The sequence below is a fragment of the Oxyura jamaicensis genome, chromosome 2, assembly GCF_011077185.1.
Source record: "Oxyura jamaicensis isolate SHBP4307 breed ruddy duck chromosome 2, BPBGC_Ojam_1.0, whole genome shotgun sequence".
NCBI classification, from domain to species: Eukaryota; Metazoa; Chordata; class Aves; order Anseriformes; family Anatidae; genus Oxyura; species Oxyura jamaicensis.
Window position 1 is genome coordinate 47,718,369 of NC_048894.1, and position 17,196 is coordinate 47,735,564.

Sequence of the window (17,196 nt, forward strand, 5' to 3'; positions counted from 1 at the left end):
TTTATTTTATTTTATTTTATTTTATTTTATTTTATTTTATTTTATTTTATTTTATTTTATTTTATTTTTATTTTTATTTTTTAGCTCTTTTTAGAATGACACACCTCAGCAGCCCATAAGTCTTTTTGTTTGATGGTGCATGTTGAACAGACATCTTTGCTTAACCATTCACAACTATCTCCCCACGTTTTTTTTTATTTTATTTTTAATTTTTAATGGGAAAGTGACACCTCATTTAGAGCCCAACAGCACACCTGAAAAATTCATATGATTTTCAAGTGAAACACCTCTAGGTACAGTGTGAAACAGAAGGTTTACTTGACTGAAGAAGGTCATTTTATGTCAAGACATCTCTCATTCTAGCTATCTATCTTCAGTAAAACCAAGGTGACAGATGAAATGTCACTAACAACCTTCGTACTTTTCCTTTTAATTAATGATTCTTTGAGTGAATCAGCAAACACATAAGACTCATCTTTTTTATGAGTAATTTGCTACTAAAACCTGTTTCATTATTTTAGTTCAACGTGCTGTTGCTTCCTTACAGTACACATTTGCAAAACACTCTCTCAAAGCCCAAAAAGAAATTAAAGTTGATTAAATACGTAGTACATTGCCAAAAGCTTCATGGAGATTGGCACAAGTATCTTCAGAGTCTATAGATGTTTATTTATTTATTTTCTTCTAATGAGGGGGTTTCTTTGCCCTTGGAGGGTCCAGAGAAGGATGTCATGTTGTTCAGAGCTGCTAACTAGGAAGACAAAGGCTTCACTTCCACATCATGCAGATTAGTGAAACTGGACATCTTATCTATGAACACAGGTCAAAGCCTTGGGCAGAATCAACACCCAGTTGGTGGGATATAGGCTCCTTTTGGGGTGGCAGACCTGTCCCTGGTGATTTTGGACAGTTATTAGTCTGTCCCAGTGCAGATCAGAAACCATTAGGAATGTCAGAACCCTTCAGCTTCAACTTTTTCCTGTGCTGCTCATGAAGTTGATGCTGCATGAAAAGGACAGCGTTTTTCCTTCTTCATCCATCCTCCAAATATTTTTAGTTTCTGTAATCACTCCATGGGACCATTCTTCATTAGCATTTTTGCAGAAGGTGTCAATTTGACACTTTTTAGCAGTAATGTTTCTAAAAACTGAACAATACCACCATTATTTTCTCAAGGAAATAAATACTAGCCAGATAACCTTATTTTGTTCATCATGGAGCTCCTAAGCTGTTCGCAAAGGATGTCATAGAAGATGCATCTTCTATTTCCTCCCTATTCTCCTTTTTGTGAGCTTATTTTTTTTGTAGCAAACAACTGCGTTTTAACCTCTTGGTGCCCACTACCTTTAAACAAGAAATATAGAGAAAACAAGGCATTTAAGTTCTAATGCAAGAAAAAGCTACACTGATGCAGCACATTCTGGGAGTTACTACAAAGATCTGAGGGTTAGACCTGGTTGCTGAGAAGGGCTGGAAGCAGCTATAGCAGCTGGCCTTCAGTTGGCCGTCAGGTACCAACCTCAACACAGCCTTTCAGGGCTGCAGTTTTTCTTCCTACCTGTCTTCCACAAGTTTATTCCAAGAAGAGACACGGTAAATTATAATTTGGTTTTAATATTTGCATTTCTTTCATTCAAGATAGTACCAAAGATGCTATTCTTCCTTTATTTATTTATTTCTTTATTGAGAAAAATGCCATGCTTTACTATAATCTTGTTAAAGTCAACAGGTTTGTCTGAGCTTATACCAAGAAATTATGCCCGTGCTGGGCATTTTTCTCCTTTTGCATCTCCCCTGGCTGATAAAACCTTGATCTTTCTCTGAAGTCTGCATAACTTTAAAACACCAGATTAATCCATTTCACATGACCAGCTTGTCTTCCTCACCTCCCATCTTCTCATTGTGAATTTATAGGTCATTCTGCCTGGCAAACTGTTATGGGGGGGAAAGAAGATGTCCCGCAGCTGGGTCTGAGGGTCCCAGTTGTCTGACTGGGATTTTGTGCAGACTGGCAGTCTGACAGCTATTTATCTGCTCCCTGACCCAGAGCTCTAGAGGGAAACCACCTCAGTGACATCAAGGCTGACATGGTGTACCAGAGCCCCACCACATGACTGGCTTAACTCTTGTGCTGCTACAGCATCTGTCAACTAGCTTGTCTGGGGAAAAAATAAATCATTTACCTTGGATGTCAATTAAAAAACAACAACAACAAAAAAACAATGTGCAAAAAATACCCAACCAGCATAATATTGGTCAAGATTATTATACTTTCTGCACATATAAGAAACATCCACCCAAATGTTTTTTAATCCTACTACTTAATTCAATTTACAATAATATAGCAATTGCCCGGGAGCAAGAACACGTTCATGTCCAGAAAGCAAACAAACTCAGTAAGTTGCTGACAAAAACAAACAAACCAAACGTCTTTCCCCAGAATAATATGTTCTCAACCATCATCAAAAAAAAGATACCTGTGTACAAATGACGACCAAAAAGCTCATACTTAAAGCACCGTCTCTTGTACTGCACTACTTGTGATACAAAACCATGCAGTTTATTATAGCATACAAAAAGATTTTATCTGAAAGTACTTTGTAGTAGCTCTTTCTGGCATAGGAATTATGAGCCATTAGCCGTAAAATAAGAAATCTAGAGTCAAAATCCAGCATAGCCTAAACTGTATTCAACCCATTCATTTATAAGACAGTAGCAAGACACCAATACATTTACTCAAATAGTTGGATGTGAAAGGCATCAGTGGTCTTAGTCCAGATGCTAAAGGCAGGTGTGAAAATAATAAAAATTACTGAATCAGATGCCACTAAGTGGCCATGTGGCTTGACTCCTCAACATAATGTATCAGGAAGGTGGGGAGAGGTACAAGGCAACAGCACCTGGAAAAGTGCAAGAGAAGAGGAGCTTCATCCTGAGGAGAAAATAGTGTCAGCACATTCATAGGAGCAGAATGGAAGAAAGAAGAGTGGGCGACAGGCACACTTTCAGTGGAGTAAATGAGAGCAGGTTATTTCAGATCTGAAAAATTCAAATTTAACCATAAAAGATCATTGGTGGTCTTCTGCAGAAGTCTGAATACCAGGGTATTAGTTGAACATGAAACTACAGTTACAGACAGAAAAATATATGGCCTGAAAGAGTTTATCAAAAGAAAGAACAAAATGTCCGAAGAGATGGATATTATAGAAAATCCTGGATTGCCAATGAAAATGCAGGAGAATATTTTATTTCTAAAATTGATGGCACCATCTTACAATCTCAGTAGGCATCATGCTTTACTGATCTGTGGGTGCAGAGAACATGAGGCCGTGCAGGTAAAGCCTGAAGAGCCACCACAGACATGCAAATAGTGGTGAATAGCAAACTAACTAACTATATAAATAAAATCTGTAATTAAATTGTAATTCAACTATAACTAAGTATGCATAAAGTAAAGTGTGCTCTGGCTCCAGTTTCTCAGAGAAAAGCTGATAGTCCTACTTCAAAAAAATAGGTGGGAGAAAAATGTATCCTTTTGCAAGTGCATTTTCCTACTTTTAACTACCAGCTTTAACTACCAGCTCTTAAATCATGTCCAAAAAAGCCAGGAAAACACATTAGCGCCTCTGCACAAACACTGCGTTTTGTTTGAACATGGTTGGCTTGGGGAGAGAGAAAAGAAAGATTTCTAGTCTCACTGGAGACAAAGCCTGCGGGCTGTTGGCACAAGCACTAACTAGGGTAGTGATTCAAGAGAACTGAAGGAAAATGCCTTCAAAGTAGAATTCACAAAACAAAACAAAAAACATTAAGCAACAAATAGGAGACAGGACCTCAATGAGCAGTGTTTAATAATTAGGTCAATTCTCAGTTGCAAAACTCTTTTGGGAACTACAAATACATTCTAAAACAGGAGTCAGAAACCTGCCAAAGCTGTTTTGCCTGGCTGTTTCAGAAACCCTCCTGGATTCCCTAGTTTTGACCCTCACAGTTATCCCTCTGCCAGGGCAACCAATACAGTACATTGACTAACTTCTGGAGCTGCTTGGTGCCAGCCTCAAAGAGTTACCAGCAGAGCTCTGGGAGGCAGAAGCTGGTGGCTGCTTCTGAACAGCTCCCAGCATTGATCGGAGGAATGAATGATGGACCAGCCAACAATTTCTGTGCAGAGGGAAACAGTGCAATTCAGAGTTATCGACTGCCTTTAAAAAGTTTCCCTTTCTGTGGCCATTACTTTTCTATCCCTGTCTCCAGGTCAGCAGAGCACTTGTACATATGTTATATGTTAAAGTACACATTGAGTACTGCATAGTTCTGACTTGGTGTGTGCAGGCTCTGTCATGCAGCTCATTCAGAAAATGCCATCCGATTGAATACTAGCCGGTAGTTACACCCTGAATCCAGAAGTGGATTCACAGTTAGGACAGAAAAAATGAGGCTGCTGCTTGCTACCAGAGAGCTACTGCAGTAAAGGTAAACAGAGAAATGTCATCCTCCCATGTACAAGATAAAGCATGTCAGCCCCTGGAGCTTTAGTTAATATATCTCCATTTCTTTTCTTTCTGACAGCTTAAAATTTGTATTATTTTCAAAAACGAGAGGATGTGGACAATAAAAATTGTTTGTAAAGAACACTCATCCTCTAAAGGCAGGGTCTGGATGGCTGAGATGGCACCTCAGCAGCAGGTGGGTACAAATTTCTGATCAAATCAGTCAGCTGTGCAGAGTGGAAAGTGAAGCTCGGCACAGGCTTCTGGCAGGTCTGGGTGCAGTGCGGCTGTTATTTAAACTAGTGTCAGCTCGCTCTGCTGTTTTGTTTCCCAAGCAATGTTTGAGTGGTGTCAGGCTTTGAAGCCAGAGCAGGTGAGGGCTTGGAGAGGAGTCAGACCAGCATTAGCACTGGACTTGAAGCCAGAAGCTCAGCAGTTGGAATAGCCTGCTCCAGCCAGAGCAGAAGCTGGTCAGCTTTGGGTGCCCTGGAGGGTGCATAACTCTCCTTGGGTTGCTCTTCTTCTGGGGCATTGCCATAGCCCTTGGGATAGGCTCAAGTCTACAAGGCTGCAAAGAAGCAGACGACAGACCAAACCACCTGCAATCCCTCCTGCATTATATGCTAATGTAATTTAGTAAAAGTGACAAGCAGGGATTAGTTATTTTTTAACCTAGTGAGAACAGCAGTGTTCTCTGACATTCCCTCTATATTGCAATTAAAATTTTGCTTCCATTTTATGGTAAGGGAAACAGAATAAACTACGAATAAACCCCAGAAACGCTTCTTAAAAACACAAAAAACAACAGATATAGGCTATTGTGATTTTGTTGTTACGTATTTTTTCCTGTTACAATGTGGAAAAAATTTTAAGGGTTATATGTATTAAAATACAACTTATGTAATTTAAAACAATTTTCCAGGCTGAGACGAAACTTTATTTTACATTTTGCACTCATACAATATAATTTATTTATTACTACTACCGTAGACTTATTTGATGCAGTAGTCTTTTTTTTTTTTTTTTTTTTTTTTTTTTTTTTTTTAAATTATGCATTATCATATAGTAATCTCTCTTTTGGAGTAAATACTCACTAAACTGAATTAATTTTTTTTATTTTTTATTTTTATTTTTTTTTGTCAGCCCAGTCCATTTGTCCACTTAATCTATGTAGGTACAAGCTAAAACAAATATGGGTACACTGGAAACAACTCACGGCCCATGGACCACTTTAGTCATATACTGTCAATCATGTGCCCCTGTAACAATTTTTCAGTGTCATTGTTTATTTTAGATTAATTGAAGGCACTTCTGGTACTGCATTTTTGCTGTGCCTTTGATTTTGCAGAAACAAATCAATGCTGCTTTAAAAACACTTGATTCTGTTTGAGGGCCTTCAGAGTTACAGATTGTGCAACTGTCTGTACAGGTGAAGATTCTCAGCTTAGACCTTTAGGTACTTTAAACCATCTTTTGATGAATGGTACTTTAAACCATCTTTTGGTGATTGGCTGAGATATTGAATACCGATTTAGGAAAATATTCCATCACAAAGAAAAGCAGGCAAAGGAAATGAGTGGTATACATACACTGCTTACACAAAATGCAGGTGTTCTTTCTGAATAAGCAAGCTATGATAATGTGAGAAGTATGGGCTAAGTGGGCAGGGAGGAAAACATGAAAAGGGATATTGATAAGAAATTGATTTGCAAAGACCTAGAGGTTTTGAAGAAGTCATCCAATATCAAGGGTTATATTTTAGGGGTCTGAGTGTCCTCCCACAAAACAGCGAGTCAGTGAAACCCCACTACTCTCTATCATTATTAGCCAATAAACTCCCTATATTACTTATGTAAGTCATGTTATAAATTTGGGATGGTGCAAGGATTTGTGGAAGGTTAGAGATCAGTAAAAGCCATACAGGATTTTCAGAAGAGGTCTGCTTTCTGGCTCTGGCTAAGTTATGGTATGAACAGCATTGAGAAACAGCTGGTCTGCAACCATGCAGGTTCTTAAAGCCTTGGAGAGCAATTCTGACAGTGTGAAAGTTGGGAAAATGAAAGCAGGATGCAGCACAAAAACATGAGGAGAGAAATTAGAGGTATATAGGAGCAACCACTTATCCACCAGTAAGGAAAATACAAAGGTAAATGGGGAAACTTTGTACAATTTGATCCTTTTGAAGCACTTGGGTTTAATGCCCCTTTTTGCAGTTTTTGGACAGCGTGCTCAAAGTGCATTACAACTTTTATTTATTTATTTATTTATTTATTTATTTATTTATTTATTTATTTATTATTCTTGTGTATAAGGTTTGAAACAAAGAAAAACATAGAGGGAACCAATCCTTTCCCAAGAAGATGGCATAAGAACTGAATTACGCTGAAAAAAAACACACACACAAAACACCAGGATTTTACCTTTCATGACTGAGATTTCCAGTCATAGTCAGCACTGAGACAGAGTTTTGACTGATTTTGCTGGAAATAGATTATTCATGAAAAAGCTTTGCTGAGCTTCTGAAGCCAGAAGAAGTCACTTATAATTGCCATGAATTTGGCGTAGTTTTGTCACAGAAGAAAGATAATCTATTTTTCTTTTGAAAGTTAAAGTCCTTTCAGAGCCAGAGAACTTAAATAAAGAGTCAGTGATGCAAAGCACAGAAATCTCGTGTCTTTTGAGCACCATTTTTTTTCAGTGTTATAAACCAAAATTGCAAAACAAACAGAAACAGGAATACAACACATGTAATGCAGACTCTGAAGACAAAAGAGATAGTCAGACAAATGGTCTTATTCGACCTCCTCCTCCTCCTGTAATATCTGGAAATATTTGTAGAATTTTTTTGGAGACTCTCATTGATCTCCTCAGCATCATTTATAAGGGTTAAGAGACGATAATGTTTTTAAAGATAAAAGTAAGCATTCTAAACAAATGGTTTAGTAATGACTTCAAAGGTGGCAGGGACACTAGAAAGACCTTTGTTAAATAACTTGCATCTGTTTTTTTTTTTGTTAATGCTTTTACAAATGATCTAGAGAGTAAAGAACATAATAATGAAAATTCCAGATATATTAAATTGAAGGAAACTGTGAATACAAAACAAACAAACAAACAAAAAGACATGAAATATAGGAAAGCACTCAACTGGATAAATATAGTGATAAAGTGAGAAAATGAGATACTATTTATGGAATAAAACTCAAAACCTAAAAACCTATTCTTATTCACAAGGGGAAAGAACAATCTAAGACATGCACAATCAGATAATCAGATAAACTTGGAAAGAAATTATATGGAAAGAATGTTGGGGGATTGTCTTTGCAATGTGGAACAGCAAGATAAAATAGCCAGAGCAACATATAATGAGACTGGAAGATACAAATGGAATCCTTTCACAGTCACACCTTCCATAATCTGTTCATTTCTGTGTCAGATGAAAAAGATCTGATAAATAGGAGAGAATCCAGATTAGAGCAGCAAACATATTCATCAAAGTCCAAAGTAAGTCTGATTTACAAGGATGAATGAAAAGACTTCAAAACCTACAATTAGATTAAGAGACAAGTACAGATTGGAAAAAAAAGAAGAGTCTTGAAATATACAAAACCTATAAATAGTGTAGATAAAGGGACTTAGCTAGCAAACTGAAAGCAAAATTAAATAAGAATTAATAGATGAAATTAAGACAGGAGGCGTTCAGAGTGGGTGTCAACAGTTCCTTCCCTACCAGCAAATTCTGTGTTTATGCAGTGATCTTGCAGGAGACATAATGAAAGAAACTTTACTAGTCCCATTTAAAACCTGAGAAAAAATCATGCAAGAGAAAATAGCACAGAGTGAGCAGATTTGGCTGCCGGGTTAGCAGTGACTGATACCGCTGCCCTCCCTCAGCACAGTCTCTGTGCATCAGTTAAACCCACATGTTTTATTTGCCCCTTTTTGACAGAGATAAGTTAAATTCTAGTATAGACACCGCTCTGGACAATGCACGATGTTTGTTTTGCAGATCTAACTGTGCCCGAGTAAGACTGTCCAGCAAACGCTAATGGCATGGCGAGTGAGTACAAGCCTGTCAGTGGGAAACAGTGTTAGCTGGGAACCAGAGGCTGTTTCTGGCAACTTTAGGACTGGTCGTCTTTGAAGAGGTACAGCGTTTTGTCCTGTTTCACAAAGCAGAGGAGACCAGCAGGTAGGATTAGAATTACAAATTTGGGGAGCTAAGAGCAATGTCACGGCTCAGTAACCTGGAAATGCTCAAACTGGAAAATGCTTGTTAAATTTCTTGGCATTGATGTTCTGATGAGCGGTTAAGCTGCACAGCATCAAAAGTGAGTTGCTGGGAGGTAATGTCTGCTCTGTCCACCTCTGTGATCCAAGTGGATATTTCCCTCAAATCCTGTTTTCTCTCTGGGCCAGCATTTCAGCACCAGCACTGTGATAAAGGAGTCACATTAGCACAGACAGCCCTACTTCACGTACAATGTGCCCCAACTCACAGTTTCTGTTTTCCTAAAACAAATTCTCTGTTGCTGTTGGAAAGGATATTGTGTTATTCATTAAATCTTTTATTAGCATGCTGCTGGGTTTCATTGTCTAACAGCACCCACTGTGTTAATGATCATACAGTGTAACACTGAATACGTACTGTGGGAAATAATACACATAATACAGGCAGGAGGGCAATTGATTGGATGGTTTAATCTACTAGTTTATTCCCCCACTGCCATTAAAAAGACAATATCATTGAGTGGAAAAGCCAAGACATCATCTTGTGAGGAATCTTGCCTTTGATGAGATTTAAAGAAGCAATGTAAAGTAAAGAGAGCATTAAAAGTAAAGCAATACTTACATAAAACTCTTCCAGACGCAAATTAGTCACACTGTTTGCAGGTAGATATATGTTTCAGGCAATATATTTATACAGTAGCACTGAATGTCTTTCAGCTTCATTTACTGGATGAAATAAAATGCAGTGACCTTTCAATTTTTAGTCTATTTATTTATTTATTTATTTATTTATTTATTTTTGTAAGTCTGAATCAGAATCCCAAACCCAAACACCCCCAAATGCTGGGACAATTTGGATTGGATAGACAGACTAGCTAGGTAGTTAGGGATAAGTTTAGATATTTCTGGAGGAGGGAAAATAAGTCTTCCAGCGTGTTCCACTGTATATAATCATAATATCTACATGGAAAGAGTCTGCATTTGAATAGGGGAGAATGACTAATCAAGGAAGAGAACAATGAAGAAAAAATACATGGAAGAACAATAAAGTTCTCCAGCTACTGGAAAAGGCACAAGCCACCTCACCTAGTGCTAGACACTTATATTCAGCTGAGGTGATACCAGAGGAGGAAACCACCAGGTGAGCCATGGCCTGACTGAATGTCAGCAGGGCCCACCCAGGGTGCAGCTGCTTGAGCAGGTTTGCTGTGCAGTGAGAAGTTAAAAAGCAACAGCCAAGGCCAGGTGAGGTGTTTAAAAGGTCAGCCTATTCACCTCACCCTTCACAGTTCTGCCTTTGCAAATCAGCACCATGAGTGTGGCTGTACAAACAGCCATGTCAATTACTTGGAGGAGGAGTTAGGGGAATTACAAGAGTCCAGTTGTATAGATTTGGGAGTCCCCCTTTCTCTTCTTTTCTTCGGGACCATCTTGTTCCTACCCCCTGCCATGGGCAGGGACACCTTCCACCAGACCAGGTTGCCCAAAGCCCCATCCAACCTGGTCTTGAACACTTCCAGGGATGGGGCATCCACAGCTTTCCTGGGCAGCCTCTGCCAGTGCCTCACCGCCCTCATATTTTTACAAATGTCTCTACAACTATCTTTCCATTGTTTTGCTTCTGGATATGAACTCTAAGTGTAAATGCCCACATGCATTTTGATAAGGAACGGCACTAGGGCAGGCTTCTTCCTGTCTGGTGGCATTTGCAGGCACCAGGGCAGGAAGGGTGCACTTCTGCCATCCCTACTGCCTCTAATGTGTTTGAAAATATGATGACAAGCTGTTTTTGCGGGGAATTCAGACATCCCACCCACTGTGTAGAAGTCATGACAGGTAATATACACAGGACTGAGTAGCTCATGCTAGGATCCTACCTAGCAATGGGAAAATCTACCTTTGAGGTAGGCACTGCTGTAATGCCCCAGACAAGCACCTTCACCCAGCAGGAAGTGCAAATGCCAAACACCTCTGCGAATGCAGCTCTCTGAAAGGAGCTGATGTGGCATTGGGAACTCAGAGCTACGCAGAAGGATGGGCTGCAGCCACACTGCTTGGCTGATATTTTTGTAATTATTCCATTTATAATTGAAAACCCAAAGCTTTTCATTCTCTCTAGCAATCCTGTGAAGACGAGTCACAAAAATGAAGAGCAGCTGCTGTACAAAGGAAGCACTGAGAGTGAACCAGGCAGTGTGTTTGGGGATCCCCACGGAGCACACACTGCCTCAGGACCCTGGTGAGGCACCTGCAGAGCAGTGGTGGTGGTGTTGGGGTGGCAGCAGTGGGACGGTCCCTGTGGGAGGTACCTCTGAGCCCCTGGGGCCTGCAGGGAGCTGCATCAGCCTTTGTAAGACATCTCCTCATTCTGAGACACTTGGTGGTATTTATGAGCAGATGAAAATACACCATTTCTAGTGTATGGCCTTCCTCCCACTGTGAGCTCTGCTGCTTGCATTTCTGGTGCCCCTTGTCCCCTGGGCCTTTGTATGGTCCTCACCATCCAAGTTGGAGAAGTGTCATGCATTACACAGATGTGGGCAGCAAAAACAGTGCTGTGAAGGGGCAGTTCTCCAGCACAGGAGACTTTGAATGGCTCCTGCTGTTCCTTTTTATGCCTGGGAGAGGTCCCTGCCTTATAGACTCTGAGCTGACTCATGGCCTTCTCCGCAAAGAGGCAGTTGCTGTCACACCATGCCCACCATGGCCCTGGGCCTTGCTTTCTCTGCACTTCAGTTTCTCCCCTGCGAGCAACAGAGGCTCCCTCCTCAGCAACCTGGAAGAAGCGAGACTGTTCAAAATTTCTCTGGCACCCCAAACGCTGCAAAGAGTGGCACAAGGAAGGAACATTAAGCCTCATGGGGACCCCTCCCCAGAGCTGGGGTGCACAGAGCACTGGTGGAGGTACCCCTTGGCAAGGCAGTGCCCCACGGCCAGGGATTTGCCAGGGGAAGGCTTGAGCCCACGCCTGGGCTCATAGGCCTTGCCAAGCTGTGATTTTTTAGTGAAGTAAGTGGCTGGAGGAAATGGAATAAATTTCAAATCAATTATGCTGTTCAAAGTCAGTCTCTAAATTAATCCAATTATGCTGCAGCAATCTTTGCTTAATGCCTAGGAGCTAGGAAAAGATTGTTAAAGCGGTGGTTTGGAAAATTAGTTGATAATGGCAATAACCAACAATGGAAGATGCTATAGTGAAAGTAAAGTGGCAGGGTGGGGGATAAGAGAGAGGAAGAAAACACACTATTATTCATACTTCAAGTGAAGTATATTGCTTAGCTATTAAAATATAATGCACCAAAGCTAACCAAACACAGTGCTGCCCCAGATCTCAGTGAGGAAGAGGATGAAACTTGCTTATCACTCTTTACTAAGGGAACTTCTCAGCACTGTTATCAGGGAAGTACAACCCTTTACAACTGTTCCACAGTGGTCGTCTTGCCAACACAATCTCTCTGCCTCTGTCAGGCAGGCTACTAAAAGCCTATTTTTATGTTTTCAAAATTTAGGCTTCGAATCAGCTTGATAACACAGCTCACCTTCAGGACATTAATATTTTTAACACAACCGGCCACTTTGGACTTGCAGTTTGGGTCCTGAAAAGACTAAGGGCTTGCAGGTGCAAACAAAAATATACCGTTGGTTGAATTAGTCAGTTTGTGTGCACAACAGCTGAACTTGGACCTTTTGAAAGCACCAGTGAAGAATTGCATATTAAATCAAAAAAGATGGGACAAAAAAAAAATATTTTAAAATGTTTGGTCCACAATGCCTATGCATTGACAATGCCTAGCAAATAGACAGTGAGAATTTGGCTAATTTCACAAATGTCGATCACAGTCTTTATCTCAGGTAGTCTTTATGGTGGAAAAAACTGACCTAAATCATGAAGAATGCTTATGAATTTTGTAAGGGACCTATATTCATGCCTCTACATCAACGTCATTAGCATCTGGGGTGGTTTGCATGCCTTTAAACCCAAACATCTCTGAATCTTGGACTAGTGTTTTGTTGTTTTGTAGGATAATACACAGCAAGACATTATTTCTGAGCCTTAACTCTACTCTTCAAACTACATTGATCAGATCCTCTCTGCTGGAAAACAGATGCATCCACCAGTGCCTGATCTCATGTATCAGAACATAAAGAATATATTTATAAGATTCTCTGCTCTGAAAATGCTTGAATGTAATTTCTGAGGCAGGATGCTTACTTGTTAACACTTGAAGAACCTGTTCCCAACACTGCATCCCACATGCTGCTCATACATTTTTTTTTTTTTCTTGAGCTGTGCTGAGATTTCACAAAAGACTTTAAGACTCGCATTTCAGTCCAGCTGGGAAATCTCTCATTGTTTACACTTTTACAACCTCTTGCCTCAAGGCTACTATTCATAGCCCCTTACATTCAAAATTGCAAGTAAAACTTCACAAAGCCATTAACTTAGCTTTAAAAATGACCAGGTATACATGTTGCTGCTATGCTGACAAGTCATACTTTCAAACTTTGCTTCAAAATCTGAAGGAGACAGAAAAAGATATATTTTCTTAAAGTGCAAATTGAAATTCTTAAAGTTAGTAGACTCCAGAAACCACAGTTCTAGCTAGAAAAAGAGTTGGTAACAGTAGGCTTTGTAGGAAAAGAATGTGTTGCAAGAGTTACAAAGCTGCATTTATAGATACAAATATACTAAATTAGACTGATTAGCTAAATATCTTCAAGCAAAGACAAGCAAATATAAAAACACAAGAATTAAAAGCATCAAGCCTTTAATGTAACAAGAAGAAACTGAGCAATGAAGATATTTTCTCCGCTGTGCTCTCAAGGTCTCAGATACTGCATGCTTCCATGGTGACCCAGCAAAAGTTCTTGAATTGAGTTCTGAGTTTCTCCCACTTGTCCAGGCAGCAGTGTCCAACAGCTTCCAGAGATTTCAGAGAGCACCTTCTCAGACAGCACAACCCTGCTGGAGGGCTTCCAGGCTCATGTCAAGGGAGCCATGGTGGTTTTCACAGGGCAGGATCTGCCCCTTTGGAAACCTGTGTTGTCCTGCAGCCCTGGAGGTAATCACAAAGACAGCAAGCAATAGGAAGAACCTGCAAAAATAAGGCATTTTTATAGACCACATAACAAGGCCTGAGTTTCATATGTGGCTGTTGGGAAATTGGATCCAAATCCTCTGCAGAGACATAAGCACAGGGACATTATAGGTCCCTGCTCTGAGAGCACTCTGGAGTTGCTGCAGGTTAAGTGCACCAGAGGTAAGCAAGCTGTAGCTCAGTTGTAAACCAGTCCTCATATGAGCAGCATTTTTGGTGTTTTCTTACTGAAGGATGCATGAAAACATCAATTGTTACTCTGCTGCTACTTGTGCCACAGCACATGCCGTGTCATGGCAATGAAACACGGTCAGGTGTTGTTCTCTGAATGTCTTAAATGTTCATTGTGCAGATGCTGCACCATGGTTATAGAGTTCTTGGGTTGTCTTTGCAGACCAACCAGCATCACTGCAGCCTGGACACAGGGGCAAGTTCCTTGTGCCTAAGGTGAGACCTTGCTTGGCTGAGAAGGACGTGGCACCTATTGGATGTGAAACCCATTAGATCTGAGAGAGCCAAGAGCAGCTGAGGGCACCAAGCAACGCTATAATGACATACATGATACAAGATGGGAAGAATACAAGAATTACTCACAGACTAATTCCTCAGTGCTGATACTGTGTCTGCTAGTGCCTGAGCCTCACAGCTGTCAAATGCAGGCAGTTAAAATGAAAGTAATGAAAGGTCATATCTGACATTAACACATGCTGTGCACCGGTTTGCACCCATTTTCACGCAGAGTGTGCACAGATTAGCTGAGCTGCTTTCCTGTGATAAAGCAAATCAGGAACCTCTGCTGGAGGGCCTATTCACAGACTTCGGCTCAAGTAACAAGGACAGTAATAGGTGCTGGGCCAATACAGACTTGCTGAACTGTGGTCATGAGCACATGCTACAGAGGGCAATTTTTAGTCCAATGAACTGCTGTTTTGCCATTCTGCTTTCTCTTATGGATCAACAACCCCCACATGTAATGAAACAGTGTACAGCCTTTGTTCACAGCTTCAGATTTCTCCTCCTCCTGTCCTTAAAAGCATCCCAGGTTTCTAACATGCAGACATCTATAACACCTAGCCTGTTTGTGTGGACAGGCTACTTTAGATCACGATTTTACAATCTTACAGAATAAAACCATCAAACAAAATTCCAATTCTTAATCTAATGTACAGCTTGTAGTCATCAGGAATAGTTGTAGATTGTACCTTGAGCTGGAATCACATCTTTCCTTTCCTGGTTTACACATTCAGATTAAGTGCGTGCCAAGCACAGCCTCTGTTGCAATAGACAAGTTCTTTTAGACAATGCGTAACTTTCGGACTGTTGAGTTTCTTTTCTCTTCAAGTCATTCAGTCCACCTGGGGCCTCTGCTTTCACCTCTTTGCCTTCTGAAGTGTAAAATGCAAGAGAAATTTGTAAGTGTAATGTGAAAAAGGAGTGCTGGAAAGTGGCATGAATTACAGACAGAAGGAACCAGTGGAGGGGGAAAGCTGACTGTGTTACACAAATCAGCTGAAATGATATTCCCACTACTGAGAAAAAGACAGTGGTCAGTGAAGCAGACAGCAATTGTCTTAGGCAGTGCTTGAAGACACGCAGCTATTGCTCTCAGAGGTGCTCAGAGGTGCCTCAGTTTTCCCTGGCAGAGTGAGAGCCAAGGAGGATGCCTATGGCAGGGCCAGCAGGGAGCTGCAGGGGTCCTGTCCCTGCAGTGGGGTTTCTATGTGGTCTGAGGGGCTGGCTAAGGATTTGCATTCAAGGCCAGAAAGGAAGAAACGTAGAAATAAAATGGGATATTTTTCATTTGGTATTATGTGTCAAGGAAAAAAAAGCTTTTACTGTAGGTTGCAGCTATAAGATTAGGAGAGACAAAGATGAATTACTAAAACATTTATTCACACAAGTGCATGCTGAGTTCTCTGAGGACCAAACATAGCTACTTAATGAAAACAGAGGTCTTCCCAAGGACCATTTATATAGGCACTAAGTGGCACATTTAATACTTTTGTCCTGAAAGGGTCATACACATCCACAGCAGTAGATAGAAAATATAAAAAGCTTTTATGGCTTCTTCCTATTCTCCCTGCCAAAAAGTACTGGCACTTGGTCTGATGGCAGCACAATGAGGAGGAGGCTGTTGCCTCCAGGCTTTGCTGCTGACAGTTGATCAATAGCAACAGTAGGCGGTGCTTTGGTGAGAACAGCTTGGCTGTTGTGAAAGAGCGACAACATCCAAAATCTGACAGACGAGGCAAGCAAACATTCTTGGGGGCGCTGGTCTCTTGTAATGAAGGGACGTGGAAGGGAACTCATCTCTCTGGGGTGTCCTGGGAATAAGTAGGGCATTTTCTTATTGTTCCTGGAGGAGCAGAAGGGAGACGTCCGCATTGCTGATGCCCTATAACAAACTCAGAAAAAGATGGATGTTTTGTCATCCTGTGTTAAACCATTATGACTTTGCAACACATTTGCTGTCTACCAGCTATGGTGAGAGTTTGACTCTGGAAGATACCAGTAGGAAGGTGGGTAACTAAACTGACCCTGGAGAAAGATGCACGAGGAGGAAAGCCTCATCCCATTTCCTCTTCCCAGTCTCCTCCTTGTGAGACACACTGAGTCACAGCTGGCAGCTCAGCGGAACAGGGCAGCACCTAACAAGCCACAGACACAGATGTCCATCCCATGGATGTGGCTGCAAAATGCACTGTCATGTTACAGGTTAACATTTGGAGCACCTCCAAACCTATCCAATAGCTAAATCATTGCATCTTCTTCTTGGGGCAGAGATATTTAGAAATGCCATATAGGCTTATGTCTACTGGATGAGTCTCCCTGTCTTCTTAGGAAACAGAATTCGGAAGAAGAGTGGAAAGAATGAGAATTCATCACACAGGAACCATTCTCTGACAAGGGAGCTCTTTCTCATGGAAATCAGTCACGATTCATTAATGTGGCAGCACAGGCACATTGGGCATGAGAACTACAAGGTAAGAGAACTCCGGTGGGTTTAGACAGTGCCAGAGCATCTCAGCAATGCAGAGCAATGGAAATACATCAAACCTGTCTTCTGCTGCATGAACAAACAGAATCTGTGTCAACATCAGCTCCCACCTTGCCAAGTAAATGGTCTGGGCTCTGGGTATATGAACAAACCTATCATGCCCTGGGATCAGACTACAGACTACTACTATCAGACTACTACTCTCTCTGTTCCTCTGGTGAAAAGAGAAAGTGCCATGTACTGTGAAAAGGGATAATTGGCTGTACCAGAAACACTGCTTGTGCAAAACCCTAAGCTTTTAACTCATTTCTGCTTCTCCACCATTCTAGCAATTCTGCTCTCCAACCAAATGCTTGGCAACCTCCTCAAAACATTTTTT

At 40.8% G+C, this 17,196-nt stretch overlaps 2 protein-coding genes across 2 annotated transcripts in view; one reads left to right on the forward strand and one right to left on the reverse strand.

Annotated features, from left to right (window-relative positions):
- KCNG2 (potassium voltage-gated channel modifier subfamily G member 2) overlaps positions 1-9,558 on the reverse strand; it is a 72,218-nt gene extending 62,660 nt beyond the window's left edge. The window contains exon 1 of the mRNA XM_035318169.1: positions 9,343-9,558. The gene's annotated coding sequence lies outside the window, so the exon portion shown is untranslated. The remainder of the gene's footprint in view (positions 1-9,342) is intronic.
- LOC118161095 overlaps positions 1-16,985 on the forward strand; it is a 25,892-nt gene extending 8,907 nt beyond the window's left edge. The window contains exon 2 of the mRNA XM_035316102.1: positions 16,661-16,985. Within this exon, the coding sequence (XP_035171993.1) occupies positions 16,661-16,723 (63 nt within the window). The 3' untranslated portion in view covers positions 16,724-16,985. The remainder of the gene's footprint in view (positions 1-16,660) is intronic.
- The last annotated feature ends 211 nt before the right edge of the window (positions 16,986-17,196 follow it).